General features: G+C 42.1%; 1 protein-coding gene across 3 annotated transcripts in view; it reads right to left on the bottom strand.

Annotated features, from left to right (window-relative positions):
- Window positions 1-27500, bottom strand: part of fndc3ba (fibronectin type III domain containing 3Ba) — a 102470-nt gene that overhangs the window by 63978 nt on the left and 10992 nt on the right. The window contains exons 1-3 of one of the 3 annotated variants that reach the window (XM_028565547.1): window positions 10080-10094; window positions 9848-9993; window positions 7006-7090 (exon numbers count right to left, since the gene is read on the bottom strand). In XM_028565547.1, the coding sequence (XP_028421348.1) occupies window positions 7006-7090; window positions 9848-9964 (202 nt within the window). In that variant the 5' untranslated portion in view covers window positions 9965-9993; window positions 10080-10094. Of the gene's footprint in view, window positions 1-7005; window positions 7091-9847; window positions 9994-10079; window positions 10095-27500 lie in introns of those variants that run through there. The other 2 variants (XM_028565546.1, XM_028565548.1) reach the window with 2 other exon arrangements.

Below are 27500 nucleotides of genomic sequence, written 5' to 3'. Positions count from 1 at the left end.
ATACAACAACAATTCTCTCTCTCTCACACACACACACACACACACACACACACACACACACACACACACACACACACACACACACACACACACACACACACACACACACACACACACACACACACACACACACACACACACACACACACACACACACACACACACACACACACACACACACACACACACACACACACACACACACACACACACACACACACACACACACACACACACACACACAAGTACTTTTAACTACCCCGTGCCAAATGAACCAAACCAGTCCTCTCTGTCCTTTTGTTTCTTACAAAGTACATTTGAGTGGAAAATACTGGAAAAAGAAATAGACAGGTATGCCACACACTAGCACATGCACAGCACACAAACAACACTGTGCCCAGAGGGACAATTACACACCACCTGGAGGGAGAGTCCATTCCCATGGTGACCACTTTCCCCAAATCCAACGGGACATAACACAAAATTAAAACACTCAAACTAAACACTAAGGTAAGTCCTCTGAAAAAAGGTCTGTCTGTCTGTCAAGCCTAAACTGCATACATACAGATGCATGCATGCACCCAAACACACAGTACTGCACACACACATTCTCTATTATATGATGCCAACCATCCCATTACCCTTTTCCAGCAAAGCATATTCCATAAATACAGACACAGCAGTCGTCAACTTGAACCCATTTTAAACAGACGGGAGAGAAGAAAAAAGTCGACAGTGTGTGTTAGCTCTCAAAACACAAGACTGAGACTTCACTGTCTGAGCCCAACGCTTGCTATAGCAAAACTTTTGATATGGTTTCCTGGTCTGACACACAACATGAGTACTGGGAGATTTAAATGTAATGGTGGGCTGGTATTGGGGATGCGGATAGTAAAATCTACAACAGTGTCCTATTTCTAAAAATCACACCCCTGTACAGTGAAAACCTCCTAATTTGGATAATTTGATTAAGTATTCCTTTATGGGTTCATACAAGTCTCATGCTTCTTATGCTAAATAGAAAAACCTATTAGAATATCTACATCTAAATTTGGAAAACAGCCCGGTTTTTCCTCAGCTCGTGTAAAGTTGTTTGAACATTGTTTTCATAGAACCGCGAGATAAACCAGTCAGAATATAACATTACAAACATGAAAGATTCATCATGCATAAATATGCAATACACATTTAATCGGTTATAGGAATCATTACGCCTGGGGCTATAAGCAAGTGGCATAACAATAACAACATGTCCACTCATTTGTCTAGTCACACCCACCCACACACACACTTTTCTTTTTACAAAATAAGGGATCAGAACTCATAAAGCGTAAATTATGTTAATTTCAGTACACATGCTGTGAATCTCTGAAAGGCCAATGGGAATACAGACATCAGTCAGCTGTCTTCCACTTAGCTCATTTTCAATCCTGCTCTGTTTGATTGTCACACTGTCCCAAAGGGGTGGATTTTACAGCAGGTTTGAAAAGCTCCTAAAACATCCACCTCGAGCCACAAGTGGCAACGGGACGGTCCAAAACAGAACTCTAATTAGGCCCTTCTGAGAAAAGTGTATTTGTGTTATCTCCCCCAGATTGTTTAGAGCCATGTAAACACAGGCCACGAGACTTTCCACCATACGTCTCTCAACCAGCTATTTCCATTTACATCAAAGGGCTCCCGGTGTAGAAGTGCACAGTGTAGTAGGAGTCTGGCGAAAGAGAAGCTCAGCATGCTTGTGAAGTGATGCAGTGAAACCAGCAAGAGGAATATCAGCATTGTCCATCCAAACTCAGACAAACACCCAAGCAGGGAGAAACTGAGACAAATGAAGTGAGATGAAAATAGAGAAAGGGACAGAGAGACTGAATGATGAAAGGGAAGAAAAACACAGGGTACATCCCAATTCCTTTCATCATCTCCTCATTTCCCTTACTCGCTTAGTTCCTACCAATTAAAAAAAAAAACAGGAAGGAGGAGGGCATCGAGGAAACACCAACATCTGAATTGACGTCAGTTACTGATCAGACCATGATTTGAATCTGCGTTTATCAATTTGTTTTCACTTATAAATGCATTATTTAATAATCCCAGATTATTATGATGCCTCATTATGTATAATAACAATTCAGTAGTCTCGCCATTTTGTACAAAATGAAAATAGCTTACATTACAACTATAGTCACTTATACACAGTGATTTATGGCTATAGTATCACAGTATGGAAATTATGATAATAGACAATTACAACAGCAAGAATACTGGACAGCAAAAAGAAAAATGTGTCATCAATCAGACCAATATTTAGCGTAATACCAAATTTTACTACTAAATGTTTAAGAAAGCAATAAAAATATTCAATGTTAGTTGTTGACAATACTTGCCTATCCACATCAGTAATGTGATAAAACTGCAGTGTTGTGGTGATGAATAATGCAGCATCTAATTACTACTAACACATTTTAATTTTGTATTTTTCTGATAAAAAGCCTTGCGCCTATGGTACTCTTCTGTATCCTCCATCAAAGCAACTCTGAGCAGAAGTAAGTTAAGTGGCACGTCCTTAATGACGAATTCAGGAGAGCGGAGATATGAAATAACAGAATTAGGATGTACCAGCAGACGGAGCAAGAGTAACAATAAGGGAGAGCAAACAACGCACATCTGCGGGTAAAACACAAACAGACCATGACACGATTCACACTCTGCTCTGTCCAGAATCATGTGCACACAGAGACCACATCACTGAGGTCATGCAGGCAGCATCCACCGTAACCATTGTTTATCAGAAAAACGGCCTGGGCTAACCAGACAGCAGCAGAGCGTAGGACTACATTTCCCATTATGCAACTGCAGTGATGCAGCAGAGAGAATGGACTTCATCATGCCTGCATTCTGCATTTACAGACAGAGGCCAGTATGTTCAGGTAAAATTGAGTTCAAGTTCAACTGTTGTTAATATAATCAATTCAGTTCAATACTGACCTTTTTATGTTCTAATAAGGTTAATTATCAATAACAAAATGACCTGTAGGAACTTTTTTGTTTATTTTTGTTTTATGGAACACATTAAGGAAACTAAGCTAAACAAGGGAAAACATGCTAACTCTACGTAGAAAGTTGTATTACATGCTTGTGCTAAAGAAACAGTTTTCCTAATAAACACCCATTCTACAAACAGTAATGTCAAAGAAAAAGGACATTTTGCCACATATCCAAGATGCTGTATTAGACTCCTATATGGCACTGGAAACACTCCACTCTAGTAGATACAAATGTCTTTCTGCAAACAAGTTAGTTTGATTTCAAAAGACATGGAGTACTTGATACCTGCTGATATTTTCTACATGCAAAAGAGACGTTTTTGGTGTCAAAATGATTAATTTCAAGGCAAATGCAGCACAGATTAACCATTTAGGACATCCAGTAAGGCCACCCAAGGTTGCATGATGTTGTATAAATCAAACCAACCAACTGTTGACTATTCTTAATCAAACCCAACAGGAGACTTATGGCTGCTGCCACCCATGCCTCATGATGTCACATCCTCCCTGGCAGGGCACAGCTTCCTGCTCTTCACCCCCTGGCCTCATCATCCCTCATAAAAGTCCAACAAAGAGCAAACAGTAAACCAACACAGCCTTGTAAAACACACGCACACATGCACACGCACGCACACACATTAACACACTCACATTCCATAGCAGGGTGCTCTAACACACCCTCTAGAGTCTTGTCCTTTGATGTGAGTGTGGGAAAGCTCAGGGGAATGGTCTTAGTGGGGGAGGGAGAGAAAAAATGAGGGGGGGTTAGAGGGGGAGGTGAATGGAGGGAGAAAAGTGTATACATGAGAGCAACCCGAAAGATAGACTGGGAGTTTGTGAGGGCGTGGGGGGGGTTCAGTTAAAGCTGACCCCTGGAGCATCGGGAGGTTAAACAGGGGATGGAGGCATGTAGACTCTCACACACACACACAGTGCATGCTAATTAACAGACTGATACGGGAAAGGATTTTAGAGGCAGATAAACTGATTTCACTAAAACAAAAGTGGCACAAAGAAACACCCATAAAGTCATAGAAGCAAATCAACACAGCGTCAGACTCAGGAAGAAAACCGCCGATACGAGAGAGCAGGGAAAGCAAATCAGAACTACTTAAAATAACTGAAAACTACATTTCAGGGCAAATGTGAATTATTCCACTGTGCACAGTGCAGTTCTAAAAGGGTTTTTTGTGCCCTGAGGTTATGGAATATGTTAATACAATTCAGCCCAAACGTTCAATCCAAATAAAAGAGCATAATTCAGCCAGAAGCATTAAGTGGTAGTGTGGCTAATGAGCAGTACTTAACATCAATCCAACAAATACAATAATCTCTTTGGTGCTCAAGGTTTGCTCTAAGGTAGAGGCAGAAAAGAAGGAAAAAAGTAAAAGGGTAAAAGAGGGAGAAAGAGAAGTGAGCAGAGGAGAAGGGAGGCTGATTCTTCCTATGAAAGAATCTCTTTTGGCTGCTGTGTCGACTTCTCCAGACTGGTTCTGCCTTGGCAGACCATCTGTGCCTGTATGTGTACGTGTATGAATGTTTGCATGCATGCACCGCAGTGCAGCAGCTAAACAGAGGTTACTTTATATAAAAAGTCCTGAGGTCTCTGTAATCTCGCTCTCTGTCACACACACTTGCACAGAAGTACGCCAGAGTGCAAACACACACGCAGGCACACAAGTACACAAGCATGCGCAAACCCGGAGCTCTGAGGTCTCAGTAATCACACTGAGTCTCTGTCTAAAGAGCGACTCAGTTAGCCTTCAAAACACACTGCCACACTCCACCTCTCATTAAACCCAGTGGCCTCCCCAGATAGAGACAGACAGCAAGAGTGTGTGTGTGTGTGTTTGTGTGTGTGTGTGTGTCCCTCCACATTAATAACATGTGCTTTCAAACATGACCCCAAGCCCCCAGCCACCCGCCCAATTAACTGTTGTCGAATCTAGTAAAAGGCACCCAAACAAAAGCACACACAGGTACACACTGTGCTTTCGATGCTAAATTTTGCATGCAAGTGTACACACGCACCCACACCAATAAACAGACAGCGGCCAGACCCCAAATACGTCAATGCTGTGCGTTTTCTCAAATCAGTGTCTGGTATCTCATTAATCTATTCACTGTAAACAGTAACGCCATTATTCCAATTGTTTTTTATCCCTCTTCCTGCAGCTCATTGATCGATATTGATACATTTCTTGTCTCGTCAACTGCATGCGCACATCTTTGCATCCGTCCATCCAATCATTTGCTGTTTCTATCTGGCATTATCTGTGCCTAGGGCGATCCCTCCGATTTCAGGGAAAAATTTAATTACACTGCGGGCAGAGAAAAGGAGGCGGGCTGTAATTAGTTACAACATAGAGTATGGGGTCAGTGTTTCAGCCAAAAGTGCTCTCACTCAAAGAAAACCTTCACAGAGTTTAAAGCAAGAGTGAGAGAAGAAGCGAGAGACCGACAGATGGAGAGAGATTGAGCAGAAAAACAAAGGCGCCCTTTCAAAGTTTCTAAGCACCAGCTTACTCTGCTGACATCATCAAAGTGAGACGCTATTCCACAAGAGTTGGGGAATTCCCGCGTTAGTGCCACCTCTTTCAGTCTTTAAAAGCCGCTACATTAAGTGGCTTACATTTCCAGTCTTTTTATGTGCTGATATCAGATGCAGCCAGAGAGTGAGACCATGGCTGCCCACTCGGTCACTGACTATGCTTTCAACTAGTCTTTGTTTTTGTTTTTATTTGAAGATAACACGCATAGACACAAGCAGTGTCTATGCAAACTTCCAGTTCATGTTGTAATGTCATTTTGTTTAAACAGGGACAATGCAGAATTAACCATTAACCTTGTATAAGAACAAGGAGAGATGCATTGCACCAGGTTGTAGCCCAATTGCTATTTTCCACCCGTAGTCCCTGGGCAGGTAGGTCAAACTAAATAAATATTCAATGCAAGAGAAGTACAAAACATCAGAATATACAATTTTACAAACACAATCACTCCTAATTTATAATAATACAAATATGTGCAAAGTTGCATCATTAAAATTATGTCCACGTGCTGATGGGAAGTTACAACATCCTAGGTTTGAGAGTCAGCTTCTCAACTTCCAAGAATCCATGCTTTCACCTCTATCACCACACAATGAAGAAAAACTAGCATAGGACATCCCCTGTGTGGGCTCCCTATCATTAAGCCAGTTTCAAGTCTCCATCCATTTGATTTTTATAATAAATTGAAATAAATGTAACCCAATAGCTACCTACAGTAAGAGGTCAAATAAAATCTAAAATTTGATGTTAGTCAAAAGCCACACCTTTTTGGGGCGTTAACTCTGTATCCTTCCCCATCTCCCAAAATGCTATAATGTTTGACTATATTCTTTAACCCATACATAACTTTGGTTTATCATTAACCATATACCATTACAACATTATATAAGGCCTTATGTAGGACCTCTCAACAGCCAGGACTGCTTTTCTTTAGTGACCTGTACCAAAACAGCCACCCTTAGTTTTGGGATTATCTATTGGTCAAAAATAAAATATGTGCTCCAGGGGCTTTTTACTTCAAGTCTGGATTAAACTTGATTTACATCATTGTGTGATTAGATAATAATAACAATAACAATAACAATAATAATAATAATAATAACAATAACAATTCTACAATAAAAAGACACTACACCACCATGTTTATATAATAATAGTGGGTAACACTTTACTTGAAGGTATCTACATAAGAGGGACATGACACGGTCATGACACTGTCATGACACATGAACTCTAACCCTAACCATAACTTGTCATGACAAAAAACCAAATGACACTTACTAAAAGAAGTGTTATGTCATAAATGTTTATGATTTGCTTATGATACACGTTCATGACAGCGTCATGTCACTCTTATGTAGATACCTTCAAGTAAAGCGTAACCTTATAGAGTATATCATGGGACTGACCCTGGATGCATTGCAGTGAGCCGTCCTCTGCCCGGATGGTAAACGTCTCTCCCGGGTTCACCTGCACCAGGATCACCTGTACCAACAACACACACGAAAAATCACACGGTTAGAAAGCACGGATTAAATTAATTGATCAAAACCAGAAGGCAACAAGGGAATAAAATCTGTCAAGCGTAAATCTATTAACATACATCCATCTTTAACAATCACAAAAACAGGACTGACTCTCTGCTGGGCAGCCAATAGGCTCACAGAGGTGACATAACACACAATAAGCTTTGGATCCCAGAATAGGGCGGACACAGAGTTCACACACATATAAATGAAGTGTTAGATAAGCTAATGGTGAGACAATGCTGCCGTTTCAAGCACCCTGATTTTTCTCTTTTTAACCACACTGACATGGCATGAAACCACTAAAACCAGTGCACACAAATATTACACACATGGAATGATGCATATAACATACATACAGACAGGTGGCACACACAAATGAGGCAAAAATAGCTAACAATATTTTGCTTTCACAGTGTTTCTGCTGAATACGCCAGAAGGGAGTGTGCATGCACCTTACCGTCATATTCTCCGCATACAGATTGTTGAGAGTGTACACATGGCTGTAGACATGAAACAGGTGACCCTCCATTACACACACACGTATTCAAGCACACATGCATGCACACACAACCACAGCCCTGTCTATGCTCTACAGGTGTCCCGTCGTAAAATCCTCATAGCCTGCGTTCCTCCCGTACTGTCTGCATGCTCTCCCATCTCAGTGATAACCTGCTCCTCTCCCTCAGACACACAGACACATACTTCCTGCTCTGTCTGCTGCTGCAGCGGCTGCTGTTGCTATAGGAACCCCAGCATAGTACAGGGCGACCAATGTTTCCCAAAGAAAACCCCCATAATCAGACCATGTGGGTGTGTGTGCAGAGTGAGTGCGGATATTTATGAGTTATGTGTAATTTATACATAACGCATAAATATACGCATCCAAGATTATAGTATGTGTAAAACAGTCATGTAGTATATTTGTTACTGTAATGGTCCAGTCAGGTAATGTTTTGATACACTCAAACATTTTAATATTAAGTTAGAGTAAAAAAAGGTTACAAAATATTGCTTCTAAAACGGTTAGTTTTTTTTATTTTTAGTTTATTTAAGTTTAACCTCTTCTAGATTTTGGTGCCAAATGCACTTATTCTCCAAACCTCCACTTTATTTGGCAGGCGAAAAAAGATGTATGCCCCTTCTGAGAATTGATTTTTAGTTATCTAGTGTATTTAGGGCATTTTTCTCTGGCAGAAAAGCGCTTGCAGGGCACTGGGGGGCTTTTCTGATGAAGCGCTGCATGTGGGTTTTGTTTCTATGACGCACTTATGGTGATAAAAGCACAACACTCACCAGCAACATTCATTGTCCTGCCAATCTGCTCCACAAATGGGCTTTTCTGTCTTTGTGATAGTTTCTGGCTGACATGTCATACAGCTTGGGATAGACAGACAACGGTCAAAACAAGCCGTTTATAGAAAACATTGTAATATCATAGTTTATTTCAATATTTATTTTTGTAGCAGACATTAACACCCACCATTTCCAAAAGGCCCAATCCGCCACAAGTTAAACGTCACCAATATGACAGACCGAGGCCAGATGAATGGCTAGATATGGGAATGGAAAGTGAGGGCCAGGAAATGTCAATATTGTTGCGCTTTATTATGTCATAGGGGAGAAACGGTTATAACTTTTAAAACTAACAAATCAATCTTGTTTCTGGTGTCTTTGCTTGCATGCACTGAAGGAAATTACGGACACAGATAAACACACATAAACAAGTGTAGGCAGGTAGACACCGATTGACAGACAGGAAAGCGGATAGACAAGCAAGCAAACAAAGACAAACACAGAAGTATGTGTTTTTACTCAGACTCAATACAGACACTTGTGTGCCCACACATACGCTAAAAGAGTAAAAGAAACACACAGTGTAAGACAGACCAAGAAACAAACAAATGCACACAAACATGGACACACACGCATGCAGAGGCAAATCTTTATAATCATCGGTTCCCTGATTTCACACTGGGAACCAAGTTTAAACTGCAGGGTGTTACAACAAAAAGAGTACCCTAACTGCTGTGTGTTACAGTCAAAACCTTCCCTAACTGGTATGTGCCGCAGCCAAAACACTCCCACCATGCTTCCTCTGGGCTGTGAGGGAGCAGGCTGTGGACAATGCATAAACATCATCTCTCAATTACCAAAAGCGCACGGTGTATAAATATACAGTATCTGTCTGAAACGGAGATGCCTTTAATTGCGTCAATCGCTTCGTACGCAGAGCTCATATGGGGTTTTGTACTTTGAAGGTGGCCCAGTTGGCTCTGCTGCTTTTGATCCGAAGATCAGTCAGCCTCCGAGAAGCAGTTGAAAACTTTCCCAAAGTAATTTGAGCTAACGCCTGGGATCCATCAATGGACCCAGTTATATGCTGCGCAAAGAAACATCTCTAGGAGTGAATGATGCGAGTGTATGTGTATGTGTATATGCGTCTGTGTTTGTTTTTGTTCCGGTTACGTGACAAATGCTTTACTGTAACAGCTTGGCAGCTGTTCATTACCTGTGGCAACAACCCATGGGCCGTGTGACGAAATGACAACAAAGAGAAGGGCCTGCGTGATTGTTTGATGTCTATTCTTGCATGCATCTGGTGTGTGTGTGTGTGTGTGTGGCAACACAGGAATGTTGAAAGGTGGATGATGCATTTTTACGTTCATTCTGCAAGATTGACTGAATGCAAACGACAGACGTGTGTGTTTACGTGAGTGTTTACCTGCTGTGCTGCGTCACCGTTAACCATGTGAGGCATGAGAGGGACCTCCCCGTTCAGGAGGGGGGGCGGAGCCAAGTCCAGTGGAATCTGGTCTGTCATCATCATTGTGACGTACATTCATGGAGAAATTCACTGAACTGCCCTACCTGGGGAAGTACAGAGAAAAGTACAGGGACGTCAGTATTGTTCAGTCATATCACACAAAAGTAGTGACTAAGACAAAGAGACAGACATTTTTGGCATGAAAGGTCAAAACCAGATTTGGTGTATTTCCCTCTAGCCTACTGGTCAAGGTTGTTACTGGTTTAAAAGCAATCAAACAGGATTCCGGAATATATATATTTCAAAATGTAATCCAAAGGTGAAGGTATAAAATAAGGCTTTCTATGTGTAATCAAGAAAGGATACCACCTTCGCAAATTATTTGAAATTTCAGAAAGTAGAAACCTACTTTTTTAAAGAAATAATTTGGGAAATAATATTTGTTTTGCCAAAAGTCTCATACTGTAAACGTGAAGCTGGAACAAGCAGCCAGTTAGCTGCCAATTGACTCAGACTCTGAAGTTCACTAAAAAGCACATTGAATCTTGTTTGTTTAATCGTACAAAAACGGAGATGTAAAGAGCCTAGCTGTATCCCCCTACTTCCAGTTTATGTCATCATCAACTTTTTATTCCAGACTCAAGGTCCATTCAGAAGACACAAACATGACATACAACATACCTTAAAAAAGAAATAGAAACATATACAAAGAAATAAAATCAGAAGAAACAACAGTACTACATTTCTATAGAAGACACTTATACCAGTGTTTCCATAGTGATGATTGGTATTACATCTGAGGGGTACACATCTGAGAGTGATATCAATCCTCTAACTCTCAGCAAGGAAACAAATAAGCGTATTTCCTAAAATGTCAAACTACTCCTGTTGTACAATGAATTATGAGGCCATCTTATGCCAAGTCTGCATAAGGCCAGCCTACCAGTGTCTTTCCATCAGGGTTTATTGTGCAATTTCCTCGTCAACAAAACAATTTTCCACTTCATGTGAGCGTGAAAACGTGTTTGCATTGTTGAGGAGCTTTTATTAAATTAGATTGTTTCCATTGAGTTTACTGTAGTTATGCGGTTTCCATCCTAATTTAGATAAGAATTGGGATCAACACTCAGATATATTTCTAATAACAGAAGTTGTTGTTGAAACATGACAGATAGCCATATGAAAACTAGAAACATTCTAGAACGAGAGAGAGAGGGGAATCCAAAGGATTAATTCTAAGGAACGTGCACACAAGCAGCGCAATAAGAGAGATGGAAAGATAGACAATTGGTCTGGTCAACCAAGTCAAGAAATATAACCTTGTGTACAAGAGGAAAGAAAATAGACACATAGAAACACTGTGTTTCTAACAGATTAACATTAATACTTGTAAAAAAAACAAAAACCTTCCTAATATGTTGTTTTCCCCCTCTTATACTGGCCTTGCACGGGCACATCGGCTTTGGTAAAACACAACAAGTCACATCATGTCAATATCAAAGAAAAAATAGGCAGAAGAAAACCGAGACGAGAGTGAGAGACTTCAAAGCACTTCACTTGTAAAATACAGGGGGGATTACAGTGAGTATCCTGTTTGGAGGATTAATAAAAAGAGAAAGAGTGGATGAATAAGGTCTTAGTTTGATAGGTGAATAGGGATTACTGCACCTGCTGTTACCTTCATAAATACGGCACGCAGCAAATCAGTATTCCATATGAAACATGCAAACACATAGCAAGAATAGGACGTGTTTCGAGGCCTTCTGGGGTCAATTGTGCTGCCGCTCTTTAGAGAGTAACCCAGAGAGCTAAAACTGGATATGGTTTCTTTGCTTGCATAATAATAGCAGTAAAACCAAAAAGCATAATTATGAAAAAAAATAAAAACAACAACTGAGGCCATTCATCTTAAGTGGAAAATAACATGGCTTTACCTAATTGGCTATAGGGCAAGAACCAAAAACAAATCTAGGCAATGTGTGTCGGCCGTGCACGCGGTCCTCATCAGGGTTTTAACCGAGCTGCTAACCGGCACTTTATCTGTCATAATGTACATGCTTACACATACACAGCAGAAACCACTGAGGCTCCCATACACTTACGGTGTGATATATATGACACACACACACACACACACACACACACACACACACACACACACACACACACACACACACACACACACACACACACACACACACACACACACACACACACACACACACACACACACACACACACACACACACACACACACACACACACACACACACACACACACACACACACACACACACACACACACACACACATTACTGAATGACGTAGGTGTTTCAGTTCAATGCTGGCGAGTGAAATCACTGCTAAAGAGCTGCTGACTAATGGCTATAAGCTGCTTTTGGCACACACAGACACAAGCACACACATACAGCATGCATTAGGGAATGGCTTTTCATTTTAGTAAAAAGACATATATCTCGGATATCCATTTCTGACGTATATACACACATATAATGTGCACACATACAGCATTCCACTGAAAACAGCTGTGAGTCTTTTCTTTCAGCTGGTCGTCTTCTAGCACTGACAAGGTCTTTGAAAGGGTCAGTAGATCACACAGCTGTGGCTCATACTGTTGCAACACACACACACCATTCTCAATGTCTTTCTAGCCTTTCTGACTATCTCACTATCTTTTAATTCTTGATTTTGTTCTTCCTTTGTCTAAAACTTTCCCTCTTTCCCCATCTGAGCCCCGTTTCCAGCTCAGCCTGGCCATCCTGCCTTGAACACACACACACACACACACACACACACACACACACACACACACACACACACACACACACACACACACACACACACACACACACACACACACACACACACACACACACACACACACACACACACACACACACACACACACACACACACACACACACACACACACACACACACACACACACACACACACACACACCTCTGCCAGGAAAAAGAGGAGAGCGAGACAGAGAAGAAAGAAGGGAGGAAGAGAGAGGGAATAAGCAAATGAAGGATTGGCTTAAATGATAAATGGAGAGCGAATGAAGAAGAAGACAGTGCAAGGTATCTCTTCCAATAACCCTGTATTCTTAAAATAACCCCTAATTTCCTGAACAAATCCATTATATTCTTACAATCTTTTTACTCATGAATACTCATCCGCCTGAATCACAAGTAGAAATGAGACGGGAGATGTGTAAGCTATTTGTATGATGATTTGTATGATGTTAAAGAGGAAGCCTGGTGTTGGGTAAGGTTACCAGCAGGAAGACTTTTCTGCATACAGGAAGTGAGTGAATTTTAACTGGAATGTACACATTCTGTAAGCAATATAATAACTACTTGTCAACAAGGTTAATTGTATTGGGTCGCTTCTTCTCTTCATGAGGGTCAGTTCACAACAAATTAGAGAGCCCACCCTTTAGAGAAACAGTTTGACAATTTGGGAAATGCACTTATTTGCATTCTTGCTGATATTTAGATGAGAAGATTGATGACACTCATGTCTGTAGGTTATATATTACGTGTTACAGCCAGGAGATGATGAGCTTAACATAAAGACTGGACACCGGGGGAAACAGGTAGCCTGGCTCTGTCCTAAAATAACTAAATCGGCCTAAGAGCACCTCTAAAGCTCACTAATTAACATGGTATATCTCATTTGTTTAATCTGTACAAAAACTGCAGTGTAAAAGCGACAAGTTGCAGTTTTAGCAAGGTTATTATTATTCTTTAAAAAGCTAGCCGTTTTCGACCCTCCTTTCAATCTTTAGCCGAGTGGTATCGATCTTCTCACTCTCGATTAAGCATATCTCCCAAAAAAACTAACTATGACTTTAAAGAAATCATAGAGCAGTCTAGTAGATAAACCCACTGTGGTGTGTTCAGCTTTACTGATGTCTTTTTATATAATTTCTTGGCATTGTAAACACTTAACCTTTCACTGCAATTTGAAGCAACTGATGTATGAAATTGCACATTGCAAAAGCAAGTTTTAAAAACAACTGATTATCCATTTGTCTACTGAGTCACGGTAGAAGTTAAATGTAGATGCGCTTTTTGTTCTGCAGCTGTTTCCTACAGGATCTAATACACATATCCGGAAATTTAATGTATGAATGAATAATGACCTTTGTTTCCCAGTGGAATCACTACCAGATGGATGCTGCTGCTGTTGATAGCCACACACACACACACACACACACACACACACACACACACACACACACACACACACACACACACACACACACACACACACACACACACACACACACACACACACACACACACACACACACACACACACACACACACACACACACACACACACACACACACACACACACACACACGCGCACGCACACACTCTTCCGTTCCCCTTTGGAATGTGGGAGGAATAAGGTGTCGATTCCCAGCAGGGATAAAATGTTAAATTTAAAAAATTCCATTTTGAATGTAGAATCCACAAAACAATCCCCCACTTGTCTGGGTATATGAATGTGTGTGTATGTGTGTGATGGAGCATGAGTGTGCATGTGTGTGTGTGCGTGTTGGGGTGTGTGTGTGTGTGTGCATGTACTGTACACGTGTCTGTGTCATTAGACAAAAAGCCCTGTGTAAGCATGGAAACTGCCTCTCTAACATAGAAGATGCATAGAGTAAAACACACACAGAGATGTCTCACACACACACGCCTGAGATGTTCAGGGGCAGCTTTGAACTTATAACATTACAGTCATTACTCATACAGCCGTGCGCGCGCACACACACACACACACACACACACACACACACACAGCATAACAGATATTTCAAACCTCCTAACAGACTGTCTGACTTACTTACTTCTGGGTGACTGCCTCACACCTCTTTCCCTACCATCATTTCATCACAACAGCCGTAGAACAACACACACATTCACGCAACAGCCAACATTTTTTAAAACTAGTATTTCTTGCTCTGATTAAATTAGGCCTTCGACTTCTTCTTTTTTTATATTTAGCAAAAATAACTAAACAATACTCATAAAATTCAAATGATTACCAACTTGCACTTCTCTTTTCCTACACATGAATGAATTATTCATAAAACAAAAACTCTGGGAAGACAGTGTGAAACTAATCACATGTCCACTTCTTCCTCTACCTCAAAACCACAGAGATTTTGTTGATGACGTAAGGAAAATAAAACACTGTGACAGAATGCGGTTTCTACTAACACAGTGAAAGAAGCCAGGCTGATATTAGGCTAACATTAGCTAATTGGCCACACATGCATTTCTTCTACTTTGCTGCACAAGCAGACCGCTACTTTTTGGAACTTGGGGAGAGCAAAGTCAGTTGGTTCGTCATGCAGTGCAACGGTGAATCAGTGCATCAGCACGTCTGACTCTTTTTCCTCTGCTGTTAAGGACAGCAGTGAGAGGCTTCGTCAGCTCTATATTGTAAAAACAGTTTGTGTTTGGGAGTTTTAAACACCTTTAAAAGCCTAAAACTTTAAACAAACGTGAATAGAGACATTTCTTTTTAAGAAGGCTTTGTCTAATTTAAAAGCTTATTTAAAGTTCTTTACTCTGTCATACAAATTCATAGTTTGACTATTATAGAGAGTAATTTTGTTCAGTATAGTTCCATTTCCATGAGCAAAGCATCCTTGAATCACCCCCAGCCCCCCCCCCCCTGCAGTTTGCCTTTAGGGCCAAGAGGGCTGTTCGTAGCATTATTCTCACTCCTCTTCGCCTTCTGCATTCAGACAGGGAAACGGCGATCCGGCGATTTGCCGCAGGGTTGCGCGGCGGGAGGAGTGTCAATGAAACAGTTCATTAGTGTGATGTCCTGTTGTGTTCTTCGACCCCCGCCCCCCAAAAAAAAAATAGACTGTATATTTCACAACTACCGTTTTCCGTCAGATCGTTTAAAGATCTCGACTTTTCCGACCACACTTGAAGGCAGCTTCACGGAGAAAGAGAGAAAGAAAATAGCCGAACGAGACAGATGGACCGTGCTTTGTTGTTTGGCAAATATTCAGCTATTGCACAAACTTCTGGACAGTTCAGTGCTTTTGTTTTTCGTGTTTTAAAACCTTCTTGTGGCAGTGATGTTTCCTGTTTCCTATACGAGACTCTCACAATGCCTCAAAATCGCCAGTTACATGATTGGCAAGTGCAGCGTGACTTGGGTTGATTTGGTCTCAACTTTTCGCCGCAGGCCCGCTGCGTTTTTTTTTTAATGCCGTTTTTGCCATACTGTCTGACGGCCAACGCAGGCAGTGTAAATGCCCACTTCGATATAGGAGTAAGAATCATAACAGGCTATTGTTTGTGGTCCTTTTCGCCAGCTTTCAACATGATTCAGCTCCAATCATCGGGCTGATAAAATCGATAACTTTGCTCCTAGTATACTGGTCTGATCCATTCTAAAATGTCTTTTCTTTTCTATAGGGGAAGGATACACGGTTCACACATGACTAAGTCCTTCTCAGAAGTGAATATGTCACAAAAAGAGATAAGCATTGATTTCAGATGTAATCTTGCAGTCCCCCCCAAAGCACGATCATCAAGGGACAGGCAGTGGAGATGATGGAAATCTATAAAAGGCTAGAAAGCAGACTAAAGCAGGTTGAACTTTTACGGCCACACACAACCTAACCTGCAAGAAGAATAACAGCTTTTTTTTTTCCTTTTTTTTTTTTTTTTTTTGTCTGAGCAATGTGTCTCTTTGAGTTCCAAAAATTGTGCTTTTCTATTAACGTTATGTACCGTAGTGGGTGGTGTATTCAAGATAACTGCTTGGTAACTGCTCACTGTTTTGTGTTTGTCTTTGTCAGGTGATGTTTTAGTATTTGGATTAATTACAGAGGATTAGTATGCTGTCTCAGAAGTATGCATGTGTTGATATCAAACAGACATACACCAGTATGCAAAATGGAGAGACATTATGTCGGAGCATTACATCTCAATTAAAAATAAACATGGCTTCTCATGGAGCCATGTTTGACCAAAAGACTATGGCCTTATTGGTCAGCTGTGGTACGTACAGCAAAAGGAGCCCCTGTTTCCATCTTGGTGATTACAGTATGGATTACAGTTTAGTGCAGAAACCATAACCAGCTACACATCATACTAATATCCACTAACGGAGAGAAAGACTGGATCGAGCACACAAACTTTTCCAGGAACTTGGGAACTCTTTCAGGAACTTCAAGCTGGTTCTAATTTTGGTTTCTTGATTCCTACCACAAAAAAAAAAAAAAAAAAAAAAAATCTGCCCTGCAACCAAGGTAATAGTTTTCATTGGTCTGCAAAATACCGGGGTGGAGTTTGGACTACTGAACTTTGCTGACTGCTCATGCACATGCTTTGCAAGGATCTTAAACAACTGCCATTTTTAAATAACAGCAACCATGTGATTAAAAAACAAAGAAGCAGGAAGGTATAAAAAATAAACTACTGCTGCTGTTGATGTGATCCCCCGTAAATTCCTTCTAATATTCTCAGCTCCTGAGGCGCGGCAGGAAAGACAAATATGCACGACAAATTTCTGTCCCCAAAATTTGTTCATCTAGTTTCTGGAGTTGTTCTGGTGGCAAAGGGGTTAAATAGACAGAATAAAAGAAGACAAATGAAAGAGAAAGGCAGGAGGAGAAAAATATGGAGACAAAAGGGAGAGGTAGGCCTATAGACAAAAAAAAGAGAAACAAAAGAGAGAATTAAAACTGAACTTTATTTGGTATTTAGGAAATGTTATTCTCTGTAATGACTATGGGTGATTAACCTGGGACAATAGCCTCATGTGAATATGTCAAACAGGCTGAATGCACATTCAGTAGATGTGTTTCCGTGTACTGGACGCACTGGACACATTGGTGTAACTGATCAGCGTGCATGTTAATGTAGTGACACAGAAGGAGAGAGATAACAGAGATAGAAAGGGAGACAAAGGTATAGGTATCCTCCTTTTGGGTGTGTTAAGCAGCGAGGAATGCTCTCAGGTGTCAGTGCTTGGAAAGTGAATGGCTATCATTTTACTGCCACACACGCACACGCAGACACACACACACACACACACACACACACACACATCCAAGTCCTTTTAAACCCATTTTATCAACGGACAACTTTAATCTGTGCTGGCATTTAATATGCACGCACACAGACACATTGATGTGTGTGTGTGTGTGTGTGTGTGTGTGTGTGTGTGTGTGTGTGTGTGTGTGTGTGTGTGTAGAAAGAGGGAAGGGGGGGTAGCTTCTAAATATGGTGGGAAACTGCCACCAACACCACTCTCATTCAACCCCAGCTCCTTTTACAAAAGGTATTCAGTCTAGGAGAGACCTGCTCTCTCTTTCTCACTCGCCCTCTTTCTAACACACACACACACACACACACACACACACACACACACACACACACACACACACACACACACACACACACACACACACACACACACACACACACACACACACACACACACACACACACACACACACACACACACACACACACACACACACACACACACACACACACACACACACACACACACACACACACACACACACACACACACACACACACAGTACCTTTATACCAGAAGAGAGAGGTGGGGTGGAGAAGTGGGGATGCAGAAAAGGAGGGAGGGGTGAGGGAAGAGGGAAAGAAGGGTGGAAAGGAAGGCAAAGAGGAATGCTGTGCTTGTGCTTACTCTGAGGGGAGCGTGAATACACACACACACACACACACACACACACACACACACACACACACACACACACACACACACACACACACACACACACACACACACACACACACACACACACACACACACACACACACACACACACACACACACACACACACACACACACACACACACACACACACACACACAAACACACTTGGAAAAGACAGAGAGGGGATTTATAAAAGATGGAACCTCTTTGGGTTCCCACGTCGGCTGGCAGCTTTCTGCACATATGCAGTGTGTGTGTGTGTGTGTGTGTGTGTGTGTGTGTGTGAGAGCGAGAGAGGGTGTGCATTGAGAGGCTGAAAGTGAAGGACAGAGGCAACGTGTCTGAAGCAAAATTCAGAGTTTCAGCTCGTTCTACAATTTGCCTTCATGCATTTGGCTTGCATATGTGTGTGCATACATTTGCACAGCACCTTTATGTGTGCCCGCCTCTGTGTGTGTCTATGGTCGAAGTCCTCCTGCCCTGTAATTGCGGTAATGATATGTCATCCACGAAGAAGAACTCTGAACGGGTGGAGTGGAATGCAACGGACACATACGAGCGCACACACACGCTCCACTTGCAAACCATGTATGAACAAGCTCCTCTCCGAACTCCCAGAACGGATGCCTTTAGAGCACCCCCCCACCAAACAGATGAGATCCAGCACCTCAAGAAACCACATCTGATCGTGAAAGAAAGTCTCAACCAACCAACCAACCAACCAACCAACCAACCAACCAACCAACCAACCAACCAATCAGCTGCTGCTGCATATGGCTTTCAATTCACTTTTAACAGGTCTCTTTAAAAAATGTAATCAATGCCACGACATACTAGGGAGAGCTTGCTTAACCATGTTGTCGTTTCCCTCCATCATCAATCAATCATGTCATGATTTCTGGATAAAAACACTGGTCTCCTTAACAACTCAATCCTTCAAGGTTGGGTCAAAGAAAGTACCTTTGAAAATGTATTATCTTAAAAGGTCAAATTGCTATTAAAAAAAAGGTTAAAGTGCATTCATCTGGCACTCTTAGGCTACTCCTTTACATTAAGTAAAACATTTATCTTTTGCTATGTTCACGGCTCGCATCCCCTAAAAAGGAGACATTTATAAACACTGCTGACCCAGTTTAAGTTTGAAAACTTCAGGGTTCCATTGTAGTCTGAACAGGTAGAAACAGAGACCATAGGAAACGACGACACACGTCAGTCAGTCTTATCGGTTAGGTAGACTTACATACATCCAAGCAAATAAATCCTTGGTCTTACTTTTTGCCATTGTTGTTCTTTCTCCAATATTTCTGTATTTCCATTTTATACATCCATGATTTTCAACTGCAGAGTAATGTTGGACAGTCTGCTTCCTGTTTACACCTGCCTGGGATATGCGTTGTCAGACGTGTTGATATGGACGGAGATCATTTCTGATATGGAGCCTAAAAAGCTTGTGTGGATGGAGAAGGTTTTTGTTTTGAAATGCGGTTTGAAAATGAAAACATAGTAGCGTGGCTGTAGCCTTACAAACCTACAATGAGCTAGCAATGGGATTGAAACTAGCAGCACTTCCTTGCCACAGGCCTTTTTCTCCAAACTCCAGCTACTGCTATCCTTATCTCAACAACGTTGCAGTTTTGGAAGTTTTGTCATTGCCACGTCCCACATTCCGTGCACGAATGTGCATCTCTCCACTTTTACAGTCTCCAGTCTCCAAGGTTAAACTGCGGTAGGCTTGCCTATTGCACATAACTCAAGGCAGATGAGAAGCTCTTATTAACACTCTGCACTTAGTGCTAGGAAATGCAGGAACATCCCTAACCTTGATGTTAGTGTCTGATAAAATCTTGATCGGTCATGCTGCATTTAATTAATCCCAGATTAGGTGGCATAAAACCATCACTGTGTATTGTTTTCCTGGTTTACTCCTTTCATAAAACTATTCTTTCTCCTTAATTTTCTCTGTCTTTGCCCTTGTCTCCTTTTTTCCCCCGTTTCCTCAGAAGATCATTGTATGCAGCCGGAGCGCAGACAAGTCAAGACTCAGCCTGATAAACGACAGGCTCAGCACTTCTCTCCCCGTCCATCCCACACCCTCCACACACTCACAAAATAGGCACCCTGGGCAAAGCCTTTCTCCTCTGTCATTCTCCAATCTATCCATCTACCCACCCATCCAATCCTCTCATCAGGCCTGGTTTCCGGGAACACAGGCAAGAAACAGATGACCTAGTGACTTCAAGTCAGCCTCCGCTCTGCCTCTCCCTCCCCTTCCTCTTCCCTCCTACTGAGCCTTTTTTCTTTAAAGATTTAAGCAACGCTTATGTTATCTGTCCAGCTTTCTCTTTGTCGACATACACAGCTAGCTATACAACTTAGATAACTTTAAATGACATTCTATTGTGTGGTGCTCAAGTACGCACTAAAAAACAAATCTAACAGCTTTGATCAGCTCACACACACACACACACACACTATCGGCATTCAAGCTTTTCCAGGGTGCCAAATAAGTAGCTCAGCCAAAGACTCCAGGATCTGACTCTACTGCCATCCACTTCCTGGAAAGACTCCACCTTCCTCACATTCCACTACTCTGTCAAAACACAGCTCCACTCTCCCACTGGCTGAGGGGAAACCATCGGCTCCCTTTATAGGCTGTTGCCGAGGCAGTGGGTGGGAGGAAGTAGAAGCGGTGCTCAGAAGCAGCAGCCCATTCCCAGGGAGAGACTACAGTTACATAAGTGTACACACACACACACACACACACACACACACACACACACACACACACAATCAGGACAACACCCCTTAACACACAGCAGAACACAAAACAGGGTCAGAAAGAAAGAAAGGTGAAGAGACAGTAGAGGGAGTGCAGAGAAAGAAAGGAGACAGAGGGAGAGAAGTTGAGAAAAGGGGAGGAAGAGATGAGGGAGGAGTAGACGAGGCATCAGTTTTCCTTGTGAACAAAATGAAGACGAAACGGTTATTTTACACTCAGGTCAGGAGCTGAGGGAGAGTAGTTCCAGGATGTGTGTAAGCGAGACACAGAGAGAGAAAGGTTAATTGCTGTATGGTAGAAGCTCACCTGAATCTAACCCCAAGCGGAAGAGCAGTGGACCGAATAGGAGAACTGTGCCAAGAATAAAGTACGCACACATACACGTGACTGAGACAGCTCTGTAGTTTGGTCAAAAGCAAAGCAACTTGGTGTTATTGAATCAATACCATGTGTTACCTGTCTGCGCAGGGCGGAATTGACAGCAATCTGTTAACACAGAGAAGGGCAGGGGAGGCAGGATGGAAAGAAGAAGAAGAGGAGGAGGAGGGGAAGGAAAGAGGAGAAGGGAGAAAATGGGGAGGGGTGAACGAAGGGGCCGCACGTTGAGTGTGTGTGTGGAGAGAGAAATGTGTGGAATCCTAATTGTGTTATTGCTCCAGAACAAACATTAGTCCTGCCTGTCATACCACAGACAGCAGGCAGTGAGCTAGGGGTGTGTGTGTGTGTGTGTGTGTGTGTGTGTGTGTGTGTGTGTGTGTGTGTGTGTGTGTGAGAGAGAGAGAGTGAAAGAGACAGAGAGCAAATTGAATGATTCCTGCAAATAAAGAGTCAAGCTAAAATAGCTTAAAACACACTCTCCACTTTTCCCCTGGCTATTCATGAATGCAGAGCATTCACAATCAGCTCTGTGTTGCACTGGGAGTTCTGTGTTAGCAGTTAGCTTCACATTAGGACAGCTAGCTCCAGCAGATGTGTGCATCTGCCAGGCGAGCCCTCCCTCCTGCAGCTGTACGGTTTTGTGTGTGTGTGTGATTTTCTGTGTGTGTGTGGTTGGGCCGGGGGCCAGCAGGCAGTAAACCCACAGTAGAGGCCCCGACAGTCCAATGCTTGCCACGTAGCAGCAACGTAACTCCAGAGGAGAATAGAGAAAAAGGCTATCTATATTCTCTCGGTCTACCGTGTATGAGAAAAAAAAAGATGCAAGCACAAGGGAGAAAATAATGTGAGTGAACTAATGTGGGTCATTGTGTGGGAGTCTAAACACAGGCAACTCAAACCCACGGAGACAAAGTGATTTTGTGATACCGTTATATATACGTTTCCACCAATTACATCAGCCAGGATAGCCAGACTCTTGTCATTTTTCTCCAACTTTCCTCTGACTTACAGATGTTTAACGCCTGTTCCCACAAACTGATGACCACACACACACACACAACAAAATAGTTTAAAACTGATGTCAATGTCTTCATTTCAATCAGCCTCATCTATGTCTAGAACATCTCTGCCATCTTCATGACTGGTACTGCCAACATCTTCATTCTTCCCGTCAATAAGCCAGACTGCCTTATGAAATGCTGTAGTTTGTTTGTGTTTATTACAGAGGAAGTGGCTATTCTCCCACAAGCACATGAACATGACTCACCCTTCTTCATGGCAGTCTCTCTCTCTCTCTCTCTCTCTCTCTCTCTCTCGCTCGCTCTCTCTCTCTCTCTCTGAGCCTGAGGAGAGCTCGCAGCAAACCCCTCCCTAACACCTTGGATCTCCAAGGCTCAGTCTGGCCACACACACATGGAGGCTAGTTTGACAAGCCAGGAGACTAAAGGCTGAGTTGGGCTGACTGGTGGGTAGTATGACAGGCTGTGGAGATGCACACACAAGCCATCTGGGTGCTGGCATGGCTAGCTTGCTAATGGTGTTAAATAAGAGCTGAGGTCATTCAGTTTGAAGTCTATTCAAGGATATTTAAAGATTAGTTTGCAGGCACCGCACCACTGAACCATCTATCCATCCATCCAAACCTCCCTTTCCCTATTCATTAACCAGCTCCGACTGGGGGATCCTGAGGTGTTCCCAGGCCAGATTGGAGCTATAATCCCTCCACCTAGTCCTAGGTCTTCCGAGGCCTCCTCCCAGCTGGATGTGCCTGGAACACCTCCATAGGGAGGCGCCCAGGGGCATCCTTACCAGATGCCCGAACCACCTCAACTGAGCTCCTCACGGATGACTCTCTCTTCTCACCCCATCTCTAAGAGAGACGCCAGCCACCCTCCTGAGGAAACCCATTTCGGCCGCTTGTACCCTTGCACCACTGAACCCCTTGATCAAATTCTGAAGATCTGCATGCCTTCAGGTGTGCTTGAGTTTTGCAAGCTAGTGCAGTTTAAATTTAAAAAGTGAAGGTTAGTGTTTAATTTATATTTCAGTGTCAAACACAGACAAACTTACAAGCAAGCCAGTGATAAGAAAAGGTAGAAAGACAGATAGAGAGCAGACAAATGAATGAATTATAATTTCCCCACTGGAGATCAATAACAAAAAAGTTAACCAAGTAAAAAACAGGAATAGATACTGTAGGGAGAAAAGCTAGACAGAGGAGTAATTTTTTTTTTTTATATATATATATATATATATATATATATTATATTTTTATATATATATATATATATATATATATATATATATATATATATATATATATATATACACACACTAACACAGAAGTTTCTAAAGTGGGAGGCAAGCCTCCCCAGGGGGACTGGAATGGAAGTGGAAAACTTTAGTTATCAAAAGAAGATCACATAGAATAGCCTAAATGTGTGTGATTTGGTTCAAGTGATAGTTCAGCAGTTTTGGGGAATTTTACTGGTTTTCCCACTTTCCTAGAGTCAGAAACTAATAAATGCCTTTGGACAGAACTTTTTATGTATTTGGTGAAGTTATGTTAAACAGCAATATTAGGTTAGGTTAGGTTTTATCTTGGCACAATGATGGGTGTCTAATGGGATCAAATAACTTTTTTGAGTGAAACTATCTGAGGGAATGCCCACAGTCTCAGACTTTGAAAACCACTGGACTAATGGAAGTTTCAGAAATACATTTTATTTAAAAAGGGATTTCTCCTCTTGTCAACATGGAGCTATGAAGACAATGTGAACTCAATTCAGGTAAAAAACAAACATTCTCTCTTTGTCTTTTGCCTGCGCACACACACACACACACACACACACACACACACACACACACACACACACACACACACACACACACACACACACACACACACACACACACACACACACACACACACACACACACACACACACACACACACACACACACACACGAGGCCTTAAGGCAGTCTGGCGAGGTCAGTGACTCAAATCTGTTCGGTGTGTCCCGTGTCGTCGTCCGTCTGAGGGGCTGTCTGCGTTCATTTTGGCCGACCTGACATGTTCGGTCGGCGGCAGGAAAGTCGGGACTCACCCGGAAATGACGATCGGAATGACGTGACTACAGTCTCTCAAAATCTGATGAAAATCTTTTAAACTGACCTTTGTTGAGCTGAAATGAAGACAGATTCAGCAACTGCATGGCCTATTTATCGCTTAAAATGTTTTCAGAAACATGTTTCAGTGAACTATTTTAGTACAATATGAGATCGTATTCTGAACGGCCGCCATGACAGTCCGGCTCTGAATTTCCAGAGAAAACAAACCCACGTGACGCGTTCGTCCAATCAGCTGCCGGTTTTCATTTCTCGGGCGACATTACAGATTAGCGCCGCCTGCTGTTATAGAGCTGTATTACGTCTCGTCTCCTCTCGTCTTTTTGGTCTGTTCTGTCGCAGTTTTTTGGACCTCGGGGACGCGACTGATCATATCGACGGGGTTTTCTGTCAACGCTCGCCCGTCGGCTATATGAGTCTACATCATTACACGCGCATCAGACATTCATTTACAAGCCAGACATGACAGTAGTATGCTAGCATGACATTACACAGCATCAGCTCTGCATTAGCTCCACACAGCCTCATTCATGTGTCCTTGCCGACCACCTTTTTTCTTCATTGCTGTGTAATGCAGTTGGTTCCATGTAATACAGGGTTTTAGCATAAATATGATGCTTTCGCCCACCGGGCTGGATCCTTTTTAAGTGGCGGCTCAGATAAAACAGCGTCTGTGTTGTGTATGACTTTCACGGTTGCATGGTTTTCACAAGAAAGGACCAGTGGCCAAACGAACATTAGTTACACTTCGATTTTAATGCACCAGCGCTCAGCCTTCCTCCTCTTCCTGTACTCCCTCATCTCCTCCTCTTCTGTCCCACTTCCATCTCTAACCTGTTTGAGGGCTCTCCTGCCCTCCATCTTCCTTTCTTGCTCCCCCCTTTCCTCACCCCCACAGTATTGGCCCTATTTCCCAAACAACCCCTCAGCCTTCAAAAGACAGCCGCCCATTCAGAATGTTTTGGGGTAGGGTGGGGGGAGGAGGTCAGTGCAGGCTTGGGGAAGGGTGAGGGGAGGAGGGGGTTTGCAGGGTTCTCATTCCCGCTAAATTGTCCCACATGGCTGAGCGTGCTTAGTTTAAACAAACACAGCCACTTCCTCCTCACTGCGCACATCGGCACACAGACACAGGCGCACACACACCCACATAAAAATACACCAATTGGGTGCACAGGCATGCTTGAACTCCAATGCACAAAAACAAGCATGCGCGCACATATATAAACACACATACACACAATACATTGTATACCTTGGCGGGGAAGCGGACAATACTTTCAGTCTTGCACTCCAGCTAGTTAACTTTCAGCTGAGCCCAGACTCCACACCACAACACCACAGTAATGAAGATTACTTATAGTTCTTCATGAAGGACAATTCCACGTGCATATTCAGCATATTTAGTGTATGAATTGGCCTCTGGTTACACCCAGTTTAAAAAAGGGAAAACCTTTGTGGTGCTTTAACTGTACAATCCACAATAAACATCTCAGCTAATTGGTCCCTGGAGTCAAACCCCCAAACCCAAACTCATACCACAGAATGAGACTCAAGGATCAGACACCGGACACAATATGTGTGTGTGTGTGTGTGTGTGTGTGTGTGTGTGTGTGTGTGTGTGTGTGTGTGTGTGTGTGTGTGTGTGTGTGTGTGTACAATTCTGTATGCGTGTACAGAAAGACAGATAGAATGAGATGGAAATGTGTCCAATGTGACTGTTTTGATAATTACTGTAAAATCAGTTGTTGGAATTGAATTAAAACACATAACTCGCATGTGAAAAAAAGGTTTGTATGTAGGTTTACCGTACGGACACTGTCTATTGCAGAGTCCACAGAGCGATTGAGGCAAATATGAGGAAAATGCTTATACAGCAAATAAGGGGAAACTTATTTAAATAATGGAAAGACTAATCACAAAGTATTCAGAATATACTAGAGCTGCATAGTTTACATTTGATGGTTCCACATTCTTAAAATGTGAGAATTTGCTTCTTTTCTTGGTCTTACTTTCTAATAAATTGAATATTTTTGGATTTTATACTGTTGGTTGGACAAAGCACGACATTTTATGTTGTTATACTGTACTCTAGGATATCGCGATAGACCTATTTAATTGTTTTCTGATGAATCAATCATTAAGTAACTAGTCAATGCTAAGGCATCCCTCATTAATTTTACAGTACATTACAGACACTCCAATGCAGAGAAAGATTGCAACATACAGCGGACTAAACATCAAATAAAATCTTACAAATCGGAGTTTGGAGTCAGAAGTGCATGACTGGCATGCAGTTTATAATGTTAAACACATAGGCTATGTCTATCATTATTGTAAGATATTCAAGAAGTTTATAGAACTTGTGTTGTTTTATCACAGCTGTGAAGTTTGCTGTCAAGACCCACCTACCTCTGTATTAACATGAATATCAATGCAATGACCTACAATCATCCTAATCAGCTCTGTATTACAAGTGGCTAGTAAAGAGAAGTAAAGGAGGACAACCACAGAGTCCAGACAATAAGCCCACATTCCCTGCC

This window comes from Perca flavescens, chromosome 20 (assembly GCF_004354835.1).
Source record: "Perca flavescens isolate YP-PL-M2 chromosome 20, PFLA_1.0, whole genome shotgun sequence".
Lineage (NCBI taxonomy): Eukaryota > Metazoa > Chordata > Actinopteri > Perciformes > Percidae > Perca > Perca flavescens.
The sequence above is the reverse complement of the archived record's forward strand: the minus strand, read 5'-3'. Positions and strand labels throughout refer to the sequence as shown.